The 23,994-nt window shown below is 34.4% G+C and overlaps 2 protein-coding genes across 4 annotated transcripts in view; one reads left to right on the top strand and one right to left on the bottom strand.

Annotated features, from left to right (window-relative positions):
* The window catches only part of LOC123317094, a 69,275-nt gene extending 51,739 nt beyond the window's left edge, over positions 1-17,536 (top strand). For all 3 annotated transcript variants that reach the window (XM_044903464.1, XM_044903463.1, XM_044903462.1), the window contains exons 3-6: positions 9,830-9,892; positions 10,309-10,470; positions 10,608-10,975; positions 16,480-17,536. In XM_044903464.1, coding sequence (XP_044759399.1) covers positions 9,830-9,892; positions 10,309-10,470; positions 10,608-10,975; positions 16,480-16,801 — 915 coding nt within the window. In that variant the 3' untranslated portion in view covers positions 16,802-17,536. The remainder of the gene's footprint in view (positions 1-9,829; positions 9,893-10,308; positions 10,471-10,607; positions 10,976-16,479) is intronic.
* Positions 17,537-19,253: 1,717 nt separating this feature from the next.
* Positions 19,254-23,706, bottom strand: LOC123317207 (lysozyme-like). Its single transcript, XM_044903617.1, has 4 exons — positions 23,245-23,706; positions 22,190-22,470; positions 20,008-20,268; positions 19,254-19,498 (listed from the first exon to the last, which is right to left on the bottom strand). The coding sequence occupies exons 1-4, from the start codon at positions 23,300-23,302 to the stop codon at positions 19,415-19,417; spliced, it is 684 nt and encodes a 227-aa protein (XP_044759552.1). The 5' UTR covers positions 23,303-23,706; the 3' UTR covers positions 19,254-19,414.
* Positions 23,707-23,994: the final 288 nt, after the last annotated feature.

The raw sequence follows: 23,994 nt of genomic DNA on the forward strand, positions 1-23,994 counted from the left end.
TATAAGATTGTGTAGTGTCTTTTCTGTTAGTTTAACATTTAATTCCTGTTCAGTTTGCCCTGACCAGAGCGTTTGAATTGACAGGAAAAATTAACGAATTCTGGAGAGAAAAAGCGCGGTTTTTTATGGCCCTTATACTTTCTAGTAACCTGTATCTACATGTATTTCACTTTGTGCATATGTAATTTTTTTTCTGGATACGTGGGATATTGGGATATTAGATATGTCATGAAACAAGGGTTGTTTACAAATCAAACGGCAACACGGATCTCATTCATTTATTTTTTTGTTTCATAGGGCGACTTGGGACAATGCCGAATAGATACAAGCGACGCATTGGCAGCAGGAAATATGCCGATATTATCATTTACGTTATTTCCACAAAGAAATCACCAAAAAATGAAAGAAATCAAAGTTCCCTTGTTTTGTTCAGTTTTTTTACATTTGAGTTGCAATATATTTACTTTCGCTGTAATAAAGGTTTATCATTTAATTTAATTGGGCACTTGGCGGAATAAAACTCAGTTCAAAAGATCCACAGATGAGTAGTGTCACATTTTAAGCTAGTTATTCTGAAGGTAATTTTATTTTTCCAATGATGGCACACTTCATTATGAAAACTTAGAATGCCTATATTTTTTAGACAGGGCCGAATCGAAGAAAATGGTATAGGAAAAAGTGTTTCTTTTGACCTCAAGAGTCTACTGTTATATTTGTACGAATCAAAGACTCGCCCTGTATAGTTTAATGTAAACCTTGTTTTTGAAAATTGTTATCAACTGAAATGAGACATGAGAGCAGAATAAAGCAATAATTCACTAGAAGGTGTAGAACATACAGGGTGTCCCAAAACTAGTGAATCAAACGTCACACCGCGATAGAGTAGAACAAATATTATCAAATGACACCAACATTAGTTCAATGAAAATGTACCGTTTCCAAAATAATCAGAATTTTATTAAAATACCTAAAGTTGCCGATTTTCGAACTATTTTTCTTAATCACAGGGCCAGTTTATGAAAAAGGATATCGATTTTAAATTATATTGAACTAAGATTATTGTTTTATCTCCCCTAATTTAAATTATTTTAAGAAGTTAATCGATAACCCAAGTAAATGTAAATTACATGTTTTTCTACATGATTTTTATTACTCAGAATGAACCCTCTCTATAGGGGTGATAATATGAGAGAGAAAAGCTATCCTTAATCACAAATTGGCCTTGTGATTGAAAAAATAGTTCGAAAATCGGCAACTTTAGGTTAGATTTTTTCAGAAACGGTACATTTTCGCTCAACTAATGTTGGTGTTATTCGATAGTATTTGATCTACTCTATCGTGGTGTGACGTTTGATTCACTAGTTTTGAGACACCCTGTATATTAGAGCTCATGGTGGCCAACTTTTTGTGAAATGCAATTTGATAAAATGATAGGTACCCATATTTATAAATTGTTATTTTTTCTCTCGTTTTATCTCATGATTGAACTCTACAGTTATGAAATCGATATTTTCAAGTTAGTTTTAAGTAATGAAGTGAATTTGAACGATGAACCATTTGTGAAAGGATTTCATTTTTAACTTTATTTCTTAGTTACACAAAAGGGCTAAAATTTACTTCATAACTCGAAATTCACTCAAAAACATTTCTTTTATGATTGTGTAATAAAAGAAAACGAAAAAAACTAACAATTTTGAAATAACACTTTATTGAGTAGTTGAGTCTTACAAAAGTTGTTCAAAGTGAACTCTAATACATTGAACAGGAACAAGATTTTTGAAATCAAAGTCCTAGCTGAGGGGTTTACTAGATTGTTTATTTCGACAGAGATAGGCCTTGTTGAGGAAAAATCAGTTCTACAACTAACAAAAAAAATGCAATCTAAATAACAACCTGACATCATTACAAAAAATTAACCACCAAGCACCACTGTCTTAATTATTGTCAACCAGTTATGAAAAGTAAAATATTTCGCAACTTATGAAAAGAAACTTGCTTCTATAGTAACGGAGTGGTTTTTGGTATTTTTAATTTGAATTCATAGCCACATCCTATTCAAAATCAGAAATAATATTGTGCGCAAAACGTTTGGAAACACTATTTCTCGTATTTAGAGTTCATTACGAAAAATAATGCTTTTCCCAACTGGTTGAACAAATAACTATTGTATTAAATGCTGGAAATACAGTAACTTATACCATTTCATGTTCATGTTCATGTTTTTTCTTACTTTGGCACTCAAGTAACCAAAGGTTTAATTTAGAAAAAAATATTCCTTATTTAGGCAGGGGCTGCTCAAAAAAAAATATGAAAGACTCACACTATTTTTTAACAATGAATCTCCCCTTGAATATTTTCGCCACTATTCATTTACACCCTGTATAAAATGGGACAATTAGCTTTACGGCAGTATTTCTAATTAGAGAAAGAAGTTTCCTAAAATCAACACAAGACATTCTGTCTAATGGAAATCTGAACATCGATTTTTCAGTTGATTCTTTTTGTAAGAGTTCAACAATAAAAATACCAAAAACACATCATTTTCCACAGCTAATTGTCCACTTCACAGTGATGGTTCAGTCACACCTTTAATTCCTAATCCAATGTCACTTTTTTATTGTACCAATGCGTGGCACTGACATGATCTTCGCTGTAACAACATGGTAATTAGGTGTATTCATTGGATGTTGCAACCGTTAATTCGCTATGCTCACCCTGACATTTTTTTTTAAATGTACATATTGAATACGTATAATTGTCGGGATGCTTATCTAAGCTTGCGGTTATTTTTTATTGTACTTCGACCATTATCAATTATTGTGATCGGCAGGATGATATTCGGTCAATTTCCATCTTGTTCATTCAGTACAATGGAGAAAGTATGGAAAATAAGCTTTTGTTATGATTGGGAACGTTCGGTAGTCGTATTATTATCGATTCATGACACTTCTTCTGCTTGAAAAGTGAATTCGATTAAGGAAAGCCTGAGTTTCAAAAAATGAATTGAAGAGAGGAGTTTTTTCCATAGATTCCTGTGAGATTTGACAGGAGCTCTGAACTTGAGTAAGTGAGGTGTTCAAAAGTGTTTCATACTATACTCCATTCACCTTTATTTTAGCACTCGGTTGGCCATGGAAATTTGACACATTTCACTCTGTATAGTACGAAAATGTGGGGTTATGAAGCTTGTCAAAATATTTTTGGGTTTTAAATCAACGCTATGTTGCCCGTTCTACGAAAAAGTTTCTGTTTTTATGTATTTTATCACAATGTCGAATCTCCTCGGAAAATATGGAGTCGGAAATATGTGACGAACATAATTGAAGTTTATACAAACTGATTGAAGGCATACCAAATCCAGTTATTTGCATGGAAAATACAAGAGTTCAGTATAATATCATAATATGCACTAGCTCGAGGAGAGTTAATGTTCGTTATCTTCTTTGTCTGAAGTTTGAATACGTTACATCAGTTGTAGATTTCAAAAATATTAACCCGAAGATGAAATGCATATGATGCAGTGGTTAGGAATGGGTATATCCCGAAGGAATTAACAGATGATTACAAGAATGGTTAATTCTTGCATCAATATAAGTAAAAGGAATTAAAAAAGTTTCAAGTCAAGGTGAACTTCACCTTTGAACAAAAATATCACATGAATAAACAATTAACAGGACAACTGGAGCGTATTTGTGACTGTTCATCAATACAATATAATAATAATAATTAGGTATTTTTTGGTACCTTGAGACATTTACAATGTATAGGACAAGTCAAATGAAAAAGAGAAAAATCAATTTTCGGGAACTTATTCTACGATGACATTAATCGAAAATCCTGTTGTAAACTTTTTGCATTAATTCACTCAAACATAAAATTCTCAAATGCCACCACTTTTTTGGGTCTCCCAATAGAAGGAAATTCTTTGTCATCCTCTTCATTCACAATCTTTCTGATTGTGGAAATATTCAGCTGAAATATAAGTCGTTTAGATTCAGATGGAACATTATAAATTCTCTTACAATGAATATGTTCGCTACCATCTGACGTATTGTGGATTTTAGAATATCAGGGTATAACTATTTGAATGAGCGGACCTAAATTCTAAATAGCACTTCCTGAAACCCTGTCTCTTCTCAATCACTTTCGGCATTTTCATAATAAAAATTGATATTAGATGTGGCAACGGCGTTATGACATTAACGACATTTCATGAGTGCAAACTTCACTCTGTACTAGTTAGGAAAACTTGAGAAAATTATTTCATGACTGCTAAAATAAATTTGAATGGAGTATAGTCACACACAATTTTGAACCATCAATAAAGTGTGGATTAAGGTTCAACGCTATCATGAATCTTTTAGGATCTAGATGATGGCCAACAAAAATTGTATGAAAAGTTTGCGAAATTCCAGGCGACAGAAACTGAAATTACTCTCAATTTTTATAGGAATTTAATCGGCGGACTAAATAGGAAAAGATTAATCTCGATATGATTTGTAATTCTATCATCCTCCTTACGTCCTGATTGAGCAATTACAGACCACCTCGAAGGTTGCAAGATTTTTCCAGGCAATCAAGTCGTAACAATCAATTTTGAATTAGTTCTGCACTAACCATTAAACTCTAATCCTTGATCGATCGTTTTGGGTGAAAGTGAAGAAAAATAAAAACATTAGAATGCGTTTTGATTACCATTATTCACAAACCTGCTGGCCTGGTTGCCAAAGAAGCGTTGCTTTTATGTGTGGCAAAACGTTGGACAACGTTTGATAATTGGACTTTAATTGATGGTAAACAATGTTTTATCTATCAATCAGTTGAAAATTTTGATATTTTGGAAATGATAATAGAAGAACTTCAATGTTAATCTTCAATGTCTAAAAAAAGTTTTTCATCATAGTTCTTCTATACTTCATTCACATTTATTTTAGCAGTCGGTTGGCCATGAAATAATTTTCTCAAGTTTTTGTAACTAGAACGGAGTAAGGTTGGCACTCATGAAATGTCGTTAATGTTATAACGCCGTTGCCACAACTAATATCAATTTTTGTTACGAAAATGACGAAAGTGATTGAAAAAAGAGACAGGGTTTCAGGAAGTGTTATTTAGAATTCAGGTCCGCTCATTCAAATAGTTATATCCTGATATTCTAAAATCCACAATACGTCAGACGGTAGCGAACATATTCAATGTAAGAGAATTTATATAATGTTTCATCTGAATCTAAACGACTCATATTTCAGCTGAATATTTCCACAATCAGAAAGATTGTGAATGAAGAGGATGAAAATGAATTTCCTTCTATTGGGAGACCCAAAAAAGTGGTGGCATTTGAGAATTTTATGTTTGAGTGAATTAATGCGAAAAGATTTTCGATGAATGTCATCGTAGAATAAGTTCCCAAAAATTGATTTTTCTATTTTTCATTTGACTTGTTCTAGACATTGTAAATGTCTTAAGGTACCAATAAATACCTAATTATTATTATTATATCAATGTATTAAGATGCACAGTCACAAATACGCGCCAATGGTCCTGTTAATATGGTTTATTCATTTGAAAATTTTGTTCAAAGTTAAAGTTCATCTTGACTTGAAATTTCCTTTAATTTCTTTTACTGATATTGATGCAAGATGATTTTTGTTGAAGAATTTGACATTCTTGCAATTATCTGTTAATTCCTTCGGGAGAAACCCATTCCCAACCATTGCAACATATGCATTTCATCTTCGGGTTAATATTTTTGAAATCTACAGCTGATGTAACGTGTTCAAACTTTAGCCAAAGAAGATAACGAACATTAACTCTCCTCAAGCTAGTTCATTTTATGATACTATACTGATGATCTTGTATTTTCCATGCAAATAACTGGAGTTGATATGCCTTCAATCAATTTGTATAAACTTCAATTATGTTCGTCACATATTTTCCGAAGAGATTCGACATTGTGATAAAATACGTAATAACACAAACTTCCACGTAGAACGGGCAACATAGCGTTAATTTAAAACCCAAAAATGTTTTGACAAACTTCATAACCCCACATTTTCGTACTATACAGAGTGAAATGTGTCAAATTTCCATGACCAATCGAGTGCTAAAATGAAAGTGAATGGAGTATAGTAATAAATCTCTAAATTTCATCCACCTGCTACCGTTGTGTCTTTCCTAATGTAGGGTATCTTTTACTGTAGTCTATTGATGACTTCATCAAGGAAATGATATGGAGTTCCCCAAGTATGTGTCCACAGTTACTTGTCTGAGCATTATCGACTAGTTCCATCACACTTGCCTCAACCTTGATCTTTCACTGCATCCTGATTTCAAGCAATTAAATAAATCGAAATCAATTCTTGCATATATACATATCTTCATTTTGTAAACCCATTATCGATGTAATATCTAGTGACTGAATAGTTTATCCGGGAAATCAGTTAGTGAGTGAAGCTCATTGAAGCTTTCCCTCTAATATCCCCTCTTGTTTTCGATCATCATAACTTATCATCATATTCGACAAAATAGTTGTAATCGTTTATCGCATTCAATTAAACACTTCGCAACATTTCGAAATCATGGTATTGTGGAATAAGAATAGATGAAGATATTCCATTATTACTGCCTCCGCGAAAAGTAAAGGAAATTGCTGTGGGTTTGCTAACTTGAAAGATAAACAGAGTTGAAAGTGCAGGTTACTGAGAATCTAATGGACCTGTCAAATATTCATCCAATATGTGGAGCACGATAAAAGTTTTGTTTTTAAATATTCATAAATCCATTATGACCACACCCCTTGCGGATTTTTAAGCTAGGGTTGGGTCATGGGTGGTATATTTTTGAATGAAAACATATCATCAAATTCTCTATACAACGAGTCCAAATCTTAAGACCAAAAGAGGAATCATGTGTAACTTCTAGCACTAACTTAGTAGCAATTTGTAGAAACAACAGTTTCATTCACGCACCTTCAGATGAATATAAACCCAAGAAAATTTCATTGCTCAAAATGCGAAAGAACCTACTGTATCTGAATATTCTACCTTAAAATGATGTGTCACTCTGTCAACATTCTCCATTCAAAAATTTCCTACCTTTCGTTATTAAAATATCGACTTTGGAAATCAAACTTGGGGGGTTAATGAACTTCATCGAATCTGACACATTTTTAATCGAACGTTTTACGTTCTACATCGGAGACAAAGGTCGTTTGGGCACCGCAATACAGTTCCGTTGAGGGAAATATATTGTTTTGGGGCAACGCCTTCAGCCCACATTTAGTTTAAAGAGCCATTCTGTATTCTTGTCGAAAATTAGACTGAACAGGTGACATCCGATTTGGCCACGTACCGGCAATAATATATGTAGATGTAGATTTATATCCTCGAAATTTGTAGATGAGTAATGAATTGAACTACTAAAGAAATATGTGGAGCCAATAATTCATTATTCATGTATGAAAAAGATTAACTGAAAGCTTCATTTATTCTTATATAGGTATATCATTCAAAAATGTTAATGGAAGAATCTACTGGACTTCCCATATTACGGATATAGTTGGGGAGCCCAAGAGGAAAATTCGAGAGTTTCTCGAGTCAGATTAACATAAAGCCCGTTTGCAACAGCCTAGAATTCTCTAGAGAATTTACTCGAGAATTAATGCGCCGTGAATTCTTTACCGTTAGATTCGGCATATTCACTGTTCAGTTGCATACAAAATAATCTCTGCCGTTTTCTTAACAAAATTTGGTAGAGAATTCTTCAGAGAATCTCGGCTGTTACAAACGGGCTTAAGAGGGGATACTTTAGACCCTGTAGAGTACCTCTACCAAAGATTAGAGCTGTATAGGAGGAATTGTCTATAACAGCCTGTCAGAATAGTAGAAAAAAAAACGATCATTGTATATACTCAAGCGTATCAGATTAAGATATATGTGTTTAATTACATGTTGAAAAGTATATTATATTCTCTTGATCTGACAATTTCAGCTTGACGAAAATGTGTGGGAGGGCACCAAAGTTGCAAAAAACAAACGTCACGTGTGCATTCTCCAGCGGGGTGGCTTTTTTTCTTAATTTGAAGCTAATGATTCAAGAATAACGGAAAAAATATAATCTGACAGTTTCAGCAAGCCGAAACAATAAAAATTGGCCATAAAGGTCACAAAAATCATTTTTTTTTAATTATCTCCTCTCCCGGGATTCAAATTGTTCTCGCTTTCATTATAAAACTTGTAGGGGGTGATATTTTCAACAAATTTTGTCCGAAGCTATTTTTTCTACGTTTAAACGTTTTTGAGATATATGGCGATGAATGTACAGGCTGGGAAAAATTCGTTGTCTACTGAGTGGATCTCGAGAACTATAGCAGCTAGAAGAAAACAGATGATACATTTCCTAGCTCATTTTCGGAGAAACAAAGAATGGAGAAAACCACAGCCTTCTACGATACTTCGTTTTTGAGTTGGACAACTTTGTAAAGTTCTCATAACTTTTTTGTCTTTGAAGTTACAAATCTGAAACTTGAACCTTCTACAGGCACTTTTTTACGTAGAATCCACTGATAAGCTCAAAATATTTCTTCATTTCGAATCATTAGGTGAACTTTAATTTTTTTAAATGCAAACTTTTATTGAGCTTGTTATTTTTGAATTGGAAAAAAATCTTTTCTTAGTAGATTCTACGCATGAAAGTGCCTAAGGGGGTTCAAGTTTCAGATTTGTAATTTCGAAGACAAAAAAGTTATGAGAACTTTTCGGAATCGTCAAAGTCTCAATTTTTGCTTATAACTTGAAATCTGAAAATGATAGGCCGATTCTGTTCAGATTTGGATTAGTCATGAAAAAAGAGCTCGAGAATGTGTCATCCGTTTTCCTCTAGCTGCTATAGTTCTCGTGATCCCCTCAGTAGGCAACGAATTTTGCCCACCCTGTACATTAAACTGGGTTTCTACCTTGTTCTTGGCCTTTCCCATGTTTCGCTTACTACCCTCTAGCTCGAAAACAGTTGAGGGTATGAAAAATTGCTTCAGACAAAAGTTGTATAGAATTTAAATCAACAACTTTCATAATAAATACAGAAACGATTAGAGGTACAGAAAGGGAGATATTTCAGAAAAAATGCCATGTTATCATCTTCAAACTTTCAGATTAAGAAAACCCCTCCTGATTAATGGGTCGAAACACCGAGATTAACCATCTGTATGAAAATCTGACACGCTGGAGTATGTACAAATAACGATTTTGTTTTACATTTTCAAAGGACCGCTGTGACCTTGTGTCACTGACATTGTCAGTCTCTTGAAAAGTAGCTTTCTTTGGGTCCAATTAACATATCCTCTAAAAATCTGACATGCTTGGAATTTTTTTTAACCATTTTCAACTTTTCCGTACGGCCAGCCCCACCACGCAAACTGTCAGATTAATATGAATTCATTATCAGAGACACGTAGGGCATAAACAGTATCTTAATCTCACAAACTCGAGTATGTACACCTGACGATTTTTTTTACATCTTTGAGACCCTGCAGACGCTTTCCCCACAGCTAAAAGTGCATACATCATAGAACCTTTTTTTCTTTCTACCATCTAATCTTCAAAATATACTAGGTCTCCACGACGATCGAGTAAATCCCGAATTAGCATCGTCGGCTCCCCAACTAATAGGGATGCACCTTCTTGGGTTTCAGTGTTTCCTATAGAAACAGTTATAACTGCTCCACTTTATAATTATTATTATTCTCTTTTACTGCGTTTCTCATCAGGAATGGTAACCTCCTATACACATTCTCTAATAACGAGTAATTTTTAACAAATTTCTCCACTTGTTTCAGGAAAAATTATTGAACAAACTGGAGGAAAGCGAACCTGAACTAGCAGGATGCCAAGAAGAAGAGGTTAGTTTTCATTTTATAGTATCGTTAATTTTTCAGAATGCATCACGAAACTTTTCAACGTGATTTGAATTAACATATTGTGTACGACCACCAATTAAAAGGGAACTTTTGGGAAATGTTGATGTAAGTCTAATAATATACAATCACTGATTCGTAATGGCCTAAAGCCTGAGTCACACTTATATCAAGCCACTTAAATATTAATATTAGCATGGGTCTGTTTGCCTTTTTGTCACGCAACATCATTAACAGCTGAGCAGCACTTAGAGAGTGATCCACCCTAGTTGGTGTTCTCCAACCCATGAAAAAATGGAAGTTTAATTCTAGGGAAAATTCCTCTGTTATAAACCCAGATATACGAATGACGAATTATTTGAGAAATTTACTGTATCCATTAATTTGGTTGTTTTTTTCAGTGTGTCATATGCATCAATGCGAAAGCCACCATGGAAACTGTGCCTTGTGGTCACAAGGTAGTGTGTAGAAAGTGCTTCGTCAAGACTATTCAAATAGCTGTTTCCCAAAGACTTTTACCTCTCAGATGTGTCATTTGCCGAGCGAAAGTGTTGAGACTAAGGGTGAGTTTTTTCCCGTATTTTCCAAGAATATGTGTTCATTCCCCTTAAAATAATAGTGAATAGTGTAAAGATGATGAATTTATCAAGTGAAGCTTAGCAGATATGGGATTACCCAGTGAAAATTGCCTCTTTTTCAGACAGGACCGGCTCTGCCCTCGTCGGTGAGCGGGTACTCCGTCAACTCCAGAGCATCTTCAGTACCTCAATCCGACAGCCTGTACAGCGTGAGCAGTGGCGGCTCGACCATTTCTTCCAACTCCAGTGCTTCCGAGTGCGGTCCTGGAAACCATATACCAAGGGGTGGTGTGGTAGGAGGATGTTGCGGTGGAAGATGCTTGGGGGCATATCCGAGGCAACCGGCTACAGGTGCAATGAGGAGAGGTCAGCAACACCTGAAGATGCGAAAGCAGGACTATTGCAGGCCGGACAACCGGTTGCCTCCTATCAGGGAATTGCCTGGACATAGCCCTAGTCATAATACGCCTCCTGCTTCCACTAGATTAAGGTGATTTGATTTGAACGTTTTTCATAAACAGAAAGAAAGCCATGTTATGTTGAATTTTATTGTATGCTGATAGGGTGAATCAATAAATAAATGAAAAAAATATAAAGAAATAAAAAAGTATTCGCATACTACATTTAATGAGGTAATAACACAAAGCATTGTACAAGAGAAGAAATAATTATCGAGTCCAAGAAAAATATTTATTGAACACAGAAAGAACTGTATTTTCGAGGCCGAGAAAAACAATTTTGAATCGCCGAGAAGCGAGACAGTTTTCTATCCAAAGAAGAATAATTTTCCGAACATCGGAAAAAATATTTCTGTTAACTTTTGTACCTTCTGCCACTGATTAGGAGAAAATCGATTTGATCGATCTGTAATGCAATTGTCTGTTGAATTGAATCATTAACTGTTTGGTTTTTTAGAATCTACAAAACCACTTCTATACACCCCTTATCCTAGGAAAGTAATAGAACACCCTGACTTTGAGACAGAAGAGCAAATAGGCCATTTCAGGGGGTTCAACGCCTTGCTCTTTTTTGTCAAAAAAAATCGAGATATTCGAAATTGCTTTTATGTAGAAACCTTGGCAACGCTGATTATAGAACCTAAGATCTCAATTGGATCGAAGGAATATAACAAGAGATATCGCAGATTAAAATTTGCAATTTTTGAAAAGTGCCATATCAAGATGAAAATCTGAACGAAGGGTAATAGACTTCTGGAATTGCTCGCAATAGATTCAGCGTGTTCGAAAACCTATATTTTCATACCCACCTTTAAGATATATCGGATACTGTTTACGAGGAAATTATCGCAGATTCAAATGTGATACATATTCTGAAAGAGCAACTCTTTTAGTAATAAATCTGAGAATTTCATCCATTTCGACACAACCGTTCGGTCTTGAGGAAGTTTCAACTGACCCCATCTTTTTGGGAATTTTTGGAAGGTCAACGTTCGAGTAGATTCTTACCCAGGAAAATAATCGTAAATCTGAATGTGATACATATTCTGAAAGAGCAACTCTTCTAGTAATAAATCTGAGAATTTCATTCATTTCGACACAACCTTTCGGTCTTGAGGAAGTTTCAACTGACCCCATCTTTTTGGGAATTTTTGGAAGGTCAACATTCGAGTAGTTTTTTTACCCAGGAAAATAATCGTAGATCTAAATGTGATACATATTCTGAAAGAGCAACTCTTCTAGTAATAAATCTGAGAATTTCATTCATTTCGACACAACCTTTCGGTCTTGAGGAAGTTTCAACTGACCCCATCTTTTTGGGAATTTTTGGAAGGTCAACATTCGAGTAGTTTTTTTACCCAGGAAAATAATCGTAGATCTAAATGTGATACATATTCTGAAAGAGCAACTCTTCTAGTAATAAATCTGAGAATTTCATTCATTTCGACACAACCTTTCGGTCTTGAGGAAGTTTCAACTGACCCCATCTTTTTGGGAATTTTTGGAAGGTCAACATTCGAGTAGTTTTTTTACCCAGGAAAATAATCGTAGATCTAAATGTGATACATATTCTGAAAGAGCAACTCTTCTAGTAATAAATCTGAGAATTTCATTCATTTCGACACAACCTTTCGGTCTTGAGGAAGTTTCAACTGACCCCATCTTTTTGGGAATTTTTGGAAGGTCAACATTCGAGTAGTTTTTTTACCCAGGAAAATAATCGTAGATCTAAATGTGATACATATTCTGAAAGAGCAACTCTTCTAGTAATAAATCTGAGAATTTCATTCATTTCGACACAACCTTTCGGTCTTGAGGAAGTTTCAACTGACCCCATCTTTTTGGGAATTTTTGGAAGGTCAACATTCGAGTAGTTTTTTTACCCAGGAAAATAATCGTAGATCTAAATGTGATACATATTCTGAAAGAGCAACTCTTCTAGTAATAAATCTGAGAATTTCATCCATTTCGGCATAACCGTTCGGTCTTGAGGAAGTTTCAACTGACCCCATCTTTTTGGGAATTTTTGGAAGGTCAATATTCGAGTAGTTTTTTTACCCAGGAAAATAATCGTAGATCTAAATGTGATACATATTCTGAAAGAGCAACTCTTCTAGTAATAAATCTGAGAATTTCATTCATTTCGACACAACCTTTCGGTCTTGAGGAAGTTTCAACTGACCCCATCTTTTTGGGAATTTTTGGAAGGTCAACATTCGAGTAGTTTTTTTACCCAGGAAAATAATCGTAGATCTAAATGTGATACATATTCTGAAAGAGCAACTCTTCTAGTAATAAATCTGAGAATTTCATTCATTTCGACACAACCTTTCGGTCTTGAGGAAGTTTCAACTGACCCCATCTTTTTGGGAATTTTTGGAAGGTCAACATTCGAGTAGTTTTTTTACCCAGGAAAATAATCGTAGATCTAAATGTGATACATATTCTGAAAGAGCAACTCTTCTAGTAATAAATCTGAGAATTTCATCCATTTCGACACAACCGTTCGGTCTTGAGGAAGTTTCAACTGACCCCATCTTTTTGGGAATTTTTGGAAGGTCAACAATCGAGTAGTTTTTAACCAAGGAAAATAATCGTATATCTAAATGTGATACATATTCTGAAAGATCTACTCTTCTAGTAATAAATCTGAGAAGTTCATACATCTCAGCACAACCGTTTGGTCTTGACGAATTCTCAAGTGAAATTCGCCATTTTTGAAAAATGCTATTTCCAAGATGAAAATCTGAACGAAGGGTAATAGACATCTGGAGTTGCTCGCAATACATTCAGCGTGTTCCAAAACCTATATTTTCATACCCACCTTTCAGATATATCGGATACTGTTTACGAAAAAATAAATGTTTTGGTTTTCCCATTTTTTCATTTTGAAATTCACTTTGAAGGGTTCTCTGGAGTGCAATGCTCTATTGAAGCATCAACGATTTGGTTTTCTCTAATCTACAAAAACGCTTCTATGCACTCCATATCCTAGGACAGTAATAAAACACCCTGATTTTGAGGCAGAAGAGCCCATTTTAGGGAGTCTGACCCCTTGCTCATTTTTGTCCGAAAAAATGGAGGTTTTTGTAATCGAGTTTTTGTGCAAGGATGGAAGTCTTGGCAATGCTGATTATAGAACATCGGATCGGAAGAATATAAGAGGAGATTGAAATTTGTAATTCTCGAAAAATGCTATTTCATCAGCGATGAAAATCTTAAGGAACGAAGATAGGCTTTCTGAATTGATTGCAATAGATTCAGCGTGTTCGAAAATTTATATTTCCATGCCAAACTTACAGATATCTGACAATATTTACGAGAAAATAAATCTTTTGTATTTCCATTTTTCATTTTCAAGTTCACTTTGAAAGGCTCCCTGGGATGCAATTCTATATTGAATCATCAACTGTTTGGTTTTACAGAATCTACCAAACAACTTATATGTACCCCTTATCCTGATTTTGAGACAGAAGAACAAATAGGTCGTTTAAAGGGAGTCCAAACCCTTGCTCATATTTCACCGAAAATTTATTAATAAAAAAAATATATCCACCTATTCAGACTTCAGAGCCCGATCATTTAAAACTTTCTATAGCCGAAGACGAACTTCGTCTCCCCTTTATCGATCTCACACCCTCGAAATAAAGACCTTCTTCCACTACGTGGAGCCTTAAATAAATTGCATCATTAAAGCCTCAGCCGTAGTGGCAAATGTGCATTTTCGGTTAAATAAAGCAAACCAAGTGGAAAACTCTGCTAGACCGAGCTTGCCGCCCTAAATTTCCTAGAGACCGGGATAGATTCTGTTGGAAGTGAAGTGGGTTATTGGTTTTCACAATGGGCCATTCTAAAAGGGTCGCATATTATAAACTGCTCATCAAAAGTTGAGGATATTTATGATTCACGAAGATGTATATTTGCTTTTTTTCTCATAGTGGGCGAGTGTACGAGCTGTGAAAGTCACTTATACGAAGAAAGTTTCACATCCCACTTTTAAAATTGGCGAAGGTTCCTGCCCTGCAAACCAAAATTGTTAAACCAAATGCATCCATATGCAAATTTCAAATGCATATGTTATCCACTTTCAACGGTTTTCTTCGATATAGATGTTTCTTCCCAGCAGGAATAAAAAAAGATGATATTATCAGATTTTGAATGTATTGGCTCCATTCTGAAATCAGTTGTTTTAGATCAATTCTAGTGATCAATAGTTTTTCTTTCGTTTGATTTTCTACACTCGATCGCTATGCAACGCGAAACACGCAATTTGACCCAAGAGGAATGTGCCCAAGCGGTAGTTTTGCGAGAAGAAGGGTGGACATACACAAGAATTGCAGAAAGGTTTGGAGTTTCCCATACAAGTGTGTCCAGAATGTTGCAGCGATTCAGGGAGACAGGTATGAATGTCCGAAGACCAGGATAGGGTAGACCACGGGTAACAACTACCATTCAAGAACGTTACTTGAGAGTTTCTTCGTTGAGACAACCGGTTCGCAACCGCTCGCCTCCTTCAAATTCAGCTTGAGCAAACTCATGAGGTGCAAATTAGTACTCAGACAATAAGAAATCGCCTCAGAGAATATGATTTAAGGCCTCGTGTCGCGGCAAGAGGCCCAGCTCTTACCCCAGCCCATCGAAGGGCGCGTTTGGATTTTGCGAGAGAGCATATCCATTGGAGAAAGGCCGATTGGGATAGAGATTCCCCCAGCATCTACCATTGTAATCGACGTTCCCTTGTATACAGACGTCCACATGAAAGATATGCTCAGTGCAATTTCCTGAATACTACTGGTTTCGGGGTAGGATCGATTATGGTATGGGGTGGAATATCTTTGACTGCTCGCACAGACCTAGTGGTCGTTGATAATGGAGCTATGAATGCTGATAAGTATATAAGGAACATTCTTGAAGAGCATATAGTGCCATTTGCCCCATACATTGGTGAAAATATCATTTTTATGGACGATAATGCCAGACCCCATCGAGCGCGCATCGTTCAGAAGTACCTTGAAGAGGTTGAAGTCTCTCGAATGGAATGGCCAGCAAGAAGTCCAGATCTCAATCCGATTGAGCAGGTTTGTGACAACCTCAATAGAAGGCTGAGAAGTTCAGAAAATCATCCAGCTACTCTTAATGACTTAGGAATCCAACTCGGAGAAATCTGGGAAGGATTAGATCAGAATATTTTAAGATCACTCATTTTGAGTATGAACCGTCGTTGCCGAGCTGTAATTAACGCAAGGGGTGAAAATACCAAGTATTAAATCACTTATCAGCATTTCAGTATTTTGAAAATTGTTGATTTCTCTTCTTCCACATAAGATTCGGTGAAATCCTGAATTTTTCTCCCATTTAATGTGTCTTGTTTCGTTCAAAACCTTCCCGAGAGAACATAAAAAATAAGTTATAAAATCAATGTAGAGTTAACTTTCATTAAAATTGAGATTTTCAGAATGTGCGTTAATTTTTTTGCGCAGTGTACCTACTTATATTTTTCGCTCAAGTTTGCAACTATTCTGTTTTTCCTTTACAGATGTGCACAAAAAATCGTTACACAATTAGAATCGGTATCAATGCTGGGCAAGAAGAAATATCAAAAACTACCGCAAGATGAAGAAGAGGAGGAAGAAGAAGAAAGCGAGAAAACCCTCCTGCTAGACCGCGACAAAAAATGGTGGAAAGATTCAAAGTGGTCAACTGGTGAAGATAGAAGCGAGGAAAGATCGGACAATAAGAAGAACGAGATCGTAGAAAAGCAAATGGAGATGAAGGGAAAGGGAAAATCTATTCTGAAAAGCGGCAAGGGAAAGGGGAAACTCCCCCTGGCTGTTGGGGAAAAAGAAGAACAATTCTGAGACGTCTCAAAATGAGAAAATGTATTCGGCAATATCAAATTATTGTAGTTCGAGTCCGAATTTCAATGAGTCAAACACACCAACTCAACAATAGACCTATTCCAAATGCTAATAAAATTCCAAACTTTAAGGGTACCTACCTAAATATATATATATTAGACAGATTCTATTGGAACTTGATGTTCTGTATTACTGGCAATAAGTAGTGGCGAAGTTTTTTAGGGGTGATTCCTGGTCTCAGGATAATGTGGATCTTCCATATAAATTTCTTTTTGAGCAGCTTAGATATATAGCCCCCTAAAGATGGCACTCAAAAAGCAATTCTCAAATTCTGCTCAGAAATCAGATAACTGACAGAAATGAAATTGAGCTCAATGACAGCGACAACCACTATTTTTGTTAAGGAATCACCACTAAAATTTTTTCACAACTATTTATTTAAACAGTGTATACCATCATCGAGTTCTCGTTGTGTTTTTGTATAATTTTATATAATACCCACTTTCATTCGACTCATTATTTGGACTCGATCCAGTATGTCAATTCTGGTCAATTATTTCTGAAGCAAATAATTTGCAATAAGGTTTTTATCCACTTTATAGTGTTCAATTATTTTTTCCATAATACTCGAACAAAGTATTAGATTTTAGAACTTCAAGATTTCACTACCTTCATGAAGTATCTGTTGAAAATTTTTTTTAATTCGAATTTAAGTGGGGAGGGGTTGTAACGAAGGGTTTAATAATGCTGGACGCATTCAGTTATACCCCTTTGAACCTATCTTTTATCGAAGCATTTCAAAAATATAAATTATAATTTCTAATTATCCAGACGTTATTTAAAGTAAACTATTAATTCCATATTTTGCCAAATAATTTTCAAGTTTATGAAAAAAACGTGAAGAATATTTTCAAATCACATAAATTGATGCCTCATGAAAATAGTTTGATCTTACTTTAGATAGTTCCAAAAAAAATTTTCTTGTTTTTGAGTGTCAGATCAACTCGAAGTTTTGTCGATGGACACTATAAAAAGAGTTCTTTGAATCCTATGAAAACAAGTTATATAAACAATCATTTCAAATTGTTCCTGAATCCCTCTACTTGAAATTAATTTTGATTCACATTGGAATACATGTAGTTAATCTGTGATAATAAAAATCTGTGTGTGAATTCGATAAACATGCCCAAATAAGTGAATGAAATTCTACGACGAATTTTATGATCAAATTGATAAACAAGTGCATAAATAAACGGTTGTGATACTATTTTCAAGATCACTTTTACCTAGAATTTTAAATTTTATAATATTATTTAATTTTTTTGTATAGATGAGATAGGTATACCCATGTGTAACCTTGAAATTATTTATTTGAGCATATATAGTATTTATTTTCATAAGATTCAAAGAGGAATCTAAAGCGAAAACATTCTGAAGATTCGATTGAGATAATCTCTTCTGTTCTTACCTTTCCTCAAATGAGTAAGTACAATTTGATAAATATCCCGTATACATTGTTAATTCCCGATCCATTTAATCAGAATATATCCTGTACGGAAGCCAATAAAAAAATGTAGATTTAGTGACGAACATATCGTTTTACAAATAATAAAAATCAAAAAATTAATTAGAATTTTCGAAGCTGTTGCAATTTATTTGTTTTCGTATAGGATGAAATGTTTTAAAAAATTGGCAATAATATTTTAAAGATTATTGATGGAAGCATTTTAGACGTCGCCAGTTGCGATGCTGTGGAAATAGAGTTTTAATTTTGTAATAATTAATAAATTAATAGGTGTTGTGTAAACCGAAGTGTTCCTGAAGAATATTGAATCATCATGAAACTGCCACCAGCGCATTAACATTATTATTGTTAAATAATTGTTGTGAACCTTAATTTCTTTAATTTATCAATTCACATAAAAGAGTGTTTTTCATTTTCAATGACAAAAAATAAACACAGAAAATCTATTGAAAACTTCAACTCGAAAATGATTGAATTTTCTGAAATTTTCATGTCGTTAACTAATTTATGCTATTGTTGTTTTTTCATTTCAAACGCAATAAAACTTGAGTAGGAAGAAAAAACCAATTTATCATGATTATCAATATTTTTCAAAAAATTATCACTGCGGCAAATTGTGGTTACAATAAATAGTTATTGAAGAAAAGCTTTTTCATAAACCCGCCCATGATTTTTTCCTCTACACTACAAGATAATAGTGTAGTGTAGAAAGTGGAGAAAAGTCTCCTATTCAAAAAATGAAAAATAAGCAAATTGTATTACACTTTTTATATCTCCTATTTATTACTTTTGGTCATGAAAGTTTAAGATCTTCTACTTTGTTTTCATACATTCATGCGGAATGCAGAATTCAAGTAATATATTACTTCCGTAACTGAATTAATTGAATCATTTTTTATTCCTGATTCCACATGATAAAACAAAAGGAACGAATAAAAGTTTTAATCGAATAAATAAAATAAATACAAATAAATAGTAATAAATTACAGATCTATATAGATATTAAAATAAAAATATATTATTACATGTCATTGGTTTGTGATCATTTTATCGAATATTTTCGGTGTTATTTTTTTGTTTACGATCATTCAGGAATAAGATTCGTCATTCAAAGGCAAATCCCCCTTTTCCACATCGTCTTCTTCAGTGGAAGGCAAGGTTGAAGTTTGGTTCTGCAGAAAGAATTTAGTTCAATGAGAGTTCAAAATAATACCAAAATTTTCGTCAAGTAGTGTCATGGAAAAGTTTATAGTTTAAATTGTATGCTTCAACGTAAGGTTCCAAGGAAGCATAAAATACTATATAGTGTTCATGGGACCTTGACAGTTGACGTTTGTGTTGGAATTCCAAATGCAAAAGGTCACCTTGGAAAATTCCTCAACCTACTTGACGACAAAATTTGTGTGTGGATTTATATCATAAGATATAACGCCAACGAAAAAAGTGAGAAGTAAAGTTAGGATGAAGGATTGATTGTATCAAATATCTGAACATTGATATCTCTAATAAAATTATTATTCCAATATCTACGGTATATCATGAAAAGTAATTATGACGCTTGTTTCGCATAGCAAAGATATGTTCACAATTTTTCTCTACCACTCTTCATAAGAAGGTCTTATGAATGTAATTCATATGAGTTGCCAGGAGTCAGCATGCATCTTCAAAAATATTCACTTACCATAATAGTGGACAAGTCCACAAGTTTTTCACTTTTTTTAACTGTGGTTTGGGTCTTTTCTGTTGTAGTTGTGGTTGTTGTTGTTGTAGACTTGGTTGTACTTCCCGCGTTACTTGGTTGAATTATTTCAGTTCTACTCATGCAGGTCTTGTACCTTCCCAAACGTTCCTCATTCAGTGAAGCATTACGACAATTGTTTGGCCCAAATGTATGAATTAAGACATAATCATCACAGTTGATCAACTTGTCGTTGTCACAGTCCTAAAATGAATTAAATTTAATCTATTTACTTTGTATTCATTGAGACCAAACTAGAATACGAATTGATTTTTCATAACCTGTCTGACCATTTCATTTTTCGAGTTTTATATCCCTCTGTAGCTTCCAAAATGACCCCCCAATTCAACATTTTAAATATAATTGAGGCATTAGACTCCAAACTCATCACGAATGGAGAGTACCTGCCAAGCTAAGAAAGAATAGCAGATTTTTTTGGTATACATGGGCGCCCGCAGGGGGGGGGCAGGGGGGGTCATTCTGATAGACACCGTTAGAGAAATTTTTCTTCCAGTAAAACTAATCGTAGATGATATTTTGCCCCCCCTGAGAAAAATTTCTGCTATATGTTGTTGAGGACAGAGAAATCAGAGGAAATAGCCCATAAATCAACCAAGGATTGATCAGAATCCACTTATGGGATCTGAACTCTTTTGCAGGCATGGTAAAACACCTAGTAGTATAGTAGTGTCTATAGCTTACCTAGACCTAGATATAGGTGAATGACTTCCGTAATTTGGCAGTATAGAACTTATTTCTCAAATACCTCGACAACATGGAATATTTGATGAATTTACCATGAAAATAAAAAAAATAATGTTCAATGCCTAGATATAAATGTATATAAGCGAAAACATGAATCTTGGCACCACGTTTTTTAAACAGCCAACTAGTACAAGTACTTCGTTTGGAATCCACAATTACCAGAATTCTTCATCTACAGAATGTGCCCTTATAGAGAAGATAAAGATACTCAAGAAAAAGGGCTACACCAAAAAGAGATAACGTACCTACCCACTTGAAAAGTCAGAATAACTAGGAAAAACAAGGTCACTCAGGATTAAATGGAATGAAGCTTCCTAGAAAGGAATACCAATACGAAAAAATCTGAAATAAGCAGAAATCAACACTTCGAAGTCTAGAGTATACAGGGTGAGTCTTCGACTCGTACAAATATTTTAACAGTAGATTCTTGACGTCAAAAGTTAATTCTATCACAAAAACGGTTTTATCGAATGAAATGAATTTCGGAATATAGTTTTTCATTTATTTGACGAATCTTCTTCGAACACAAGATATCACCCACGTCGTCTAGTTTTCTCATCATAATGAGAAAACTACGTACTATAAAGATACCAAAAATTCATCAAAGAACCCAACTCTTGAAACTAAGTTGGACATAGCTAATAAATATATGAACTTATTGTAAATTAAAAGTTTTCTTATTTTTTATATTTTCTCTTAATGGTCTGTTTTCGATTAATTTTATGTTTAAAAATTAAAAGTAGGTATGTGTGAAATGTTAAAAATTGGGTACTTTTGGCTGAAATCAATTCTGTTTAACAGATCCGGAGATGTATAGTGGCACAGCTTTAGCTGGTTATTCTGAAGGTAATTTTGTTTTTCCAGGGGTGGCACAGCTCATTATAAAAACTTAATATATGGCTTCATCTTTTCATCAGAGCCGAATCGGAAAAAATAATTTAGGAAAAATTGTTGATTCTACTGTTAGAATATTTTTACGAGTCGAAGACTCATCTGTGCATTATAATCTTTTTAACCCAAAGACATCATCTAGGCCAAATACTTAGAACCAACCTTGACAGTTTTGGTAATCGTGCAAATCTGCTAAGTTGGAATCCCTTCAGATAAAACTCAATAAATTATTGTTTCAATGTTATTCCATTTATCCCTATTACAATAAGAATGTTGAACATAAATAATTTATGTTGACCAGTTCAAAGAAATGAGCATTTTTTCATGATCTCCTCGTAAAGTTTCATTCTCTAATATAATTTTTTTCCAGAAACCATCATGAACTGGCCTACCCATATGCCCTAGTTTACCGCCATACTGATATATGGCCTGCTTTCGATTATTCTAAAATAAGTGAAATCAAACTAACTTGCGCATATTTCTCCATGTAATACTGTATTGCCCAAATGGAGCAGGGAAATGACTCAACGCATTTCTTGAACTTTTCAGCCTCACTACCTCCCTTGTCATCCAGAACCGGCTTATTAGCTGCGAGCCAAAATGGCGGAGTTATACCGAATGGTCCACATGAACACCCGAAGTTGTTGATTTCAATTCTGGAACACTTTGAGTGGTCACAGGGAAGTGTCATGCACAGGGTGGCTGTTTCGCACAGACATTTGAGGCACTGAAAGTCCAGAGCGCCAACAGCTGTAAGAAAAGACGAGAATAGAATGTGTGATAAGCCAGCAACATTTCTTGCCCTTTTTATTTTAATTCTGTTGGCAAACGCATAAGTTTTCAGTTGATGGACTACTAGGGGTTTCCCTAACATACTCAAACTCAACGACATATAGAATATCGAAAAAATTTCTGGGATCTTTACATCTATACTCAAAAAAATGAATAAAAAGCCATCAAACCAGCAAATGTGCAAATGATTTAAAAGTTAGTTATGAATTCTATGATACCTGGGGAAATCTATTCGTGTGAAAAGAAATAGAAAATTTCTTAAATTTTTTTGGCTAGGAAGAAGCCTTTGTCACAAAAATTTCCAAACTTTTCAAATCTCGAAATGTTTCTTAAGGCGTTCATGTAAGTTTTCTAGCTGTTAATTTCACAATTCTGATTTCTTAATGAGTTATAAAGAAAGTGATTGATATTTGAAAGATTTATAATTTTTAAGTTCTTGATTAAGCGATGGAATGTAACATCCATCGATATTTCTTAAACAAAAATAATAATTATAATAATCAATCATATTCATCACAATATAAAATCATAATTATTGTAACGAGGACTTGTTACTTGAATTTGAGCCATATTTATCTTTATTAATGAACGAAGAAATGAGACGGAAATATTAGCCTTATACCAAAATAGGATTTCATCTGCATTATTATATTATAGCGACCAAAAAAAAAAATGTGGGAAAATTGGTACTACAGAAAAATTGAAAACGGATAAGAAGGTATTCTCACTTACCTAATTCAGAAAACGATAAAACCGTAATAATAGGTAAAATATGCCCAACTCCCATCATTCCCACAATAATCTATTTGAAATCACTTCACGAAATAACTCATTCGAGTTTTAAGTTGCTATCACCACATACACAAATAAAATGCTGCATTCTGAGGAGACTGAATGCTTTCTCCTTCCTGTTAACGTTGTTTAAAGCCTTATCAGTTACTTGCGTTTTTCCTGGTTTGAAACTCCCGGATTAGCTTTCCATTCAGTGAGGAGACCAGAGTTAATCATTAGTTTTCCACTAGTCAGACAACCATAATTGAGAAATATCTCGAAACAAAAGTAGGTATTCGGAAACAGTGACGCTTCTACTCAGAAATCAAGATTGCACTTTTATTCGGTTGTTTGAGTCAACGATAACAGCAAACTTTGCATCATTTTCCGAGTATAAGACGCCTACTATACACGGATGTTATGTAAAAATACCTTCATTCAAGATTTTTTTATGAATCTGCAACTATGAAATATTTTTGCGGTTTCACATAATCAGAAACCGATAACCTATTCACACGGCAAAGACGTCATCTATTGGCGAGATAAACCGTTGCCAGAATGTTCAAATTACTCCTGCATTTTTCCATTATTATAAATAGATAATAATATTTGAGATAGTTTGGTACGGGGGATATATTTCACTGATTCACTGCGACCTTAAGGTCTATTGTGCTCCCCATCAGAGTTTCGGTCAGCATCTGCTCTTCTTCG

Source organism: Coccinella septempunctata, chromosome 7 (genome assembly GCF_907165205.1).
Source record: "Coccinella septempunctata chromosome 7, icCocSept1.1, whole genome shotgun sequence".
Classification (NCBI taxonomy): domain Eukaryota; kingdom Metazoa; phylum Arthropoda; class Insecta; order Coleoptera; family Coccinellidae; genus Coccinella; species Coccinella septempunctata.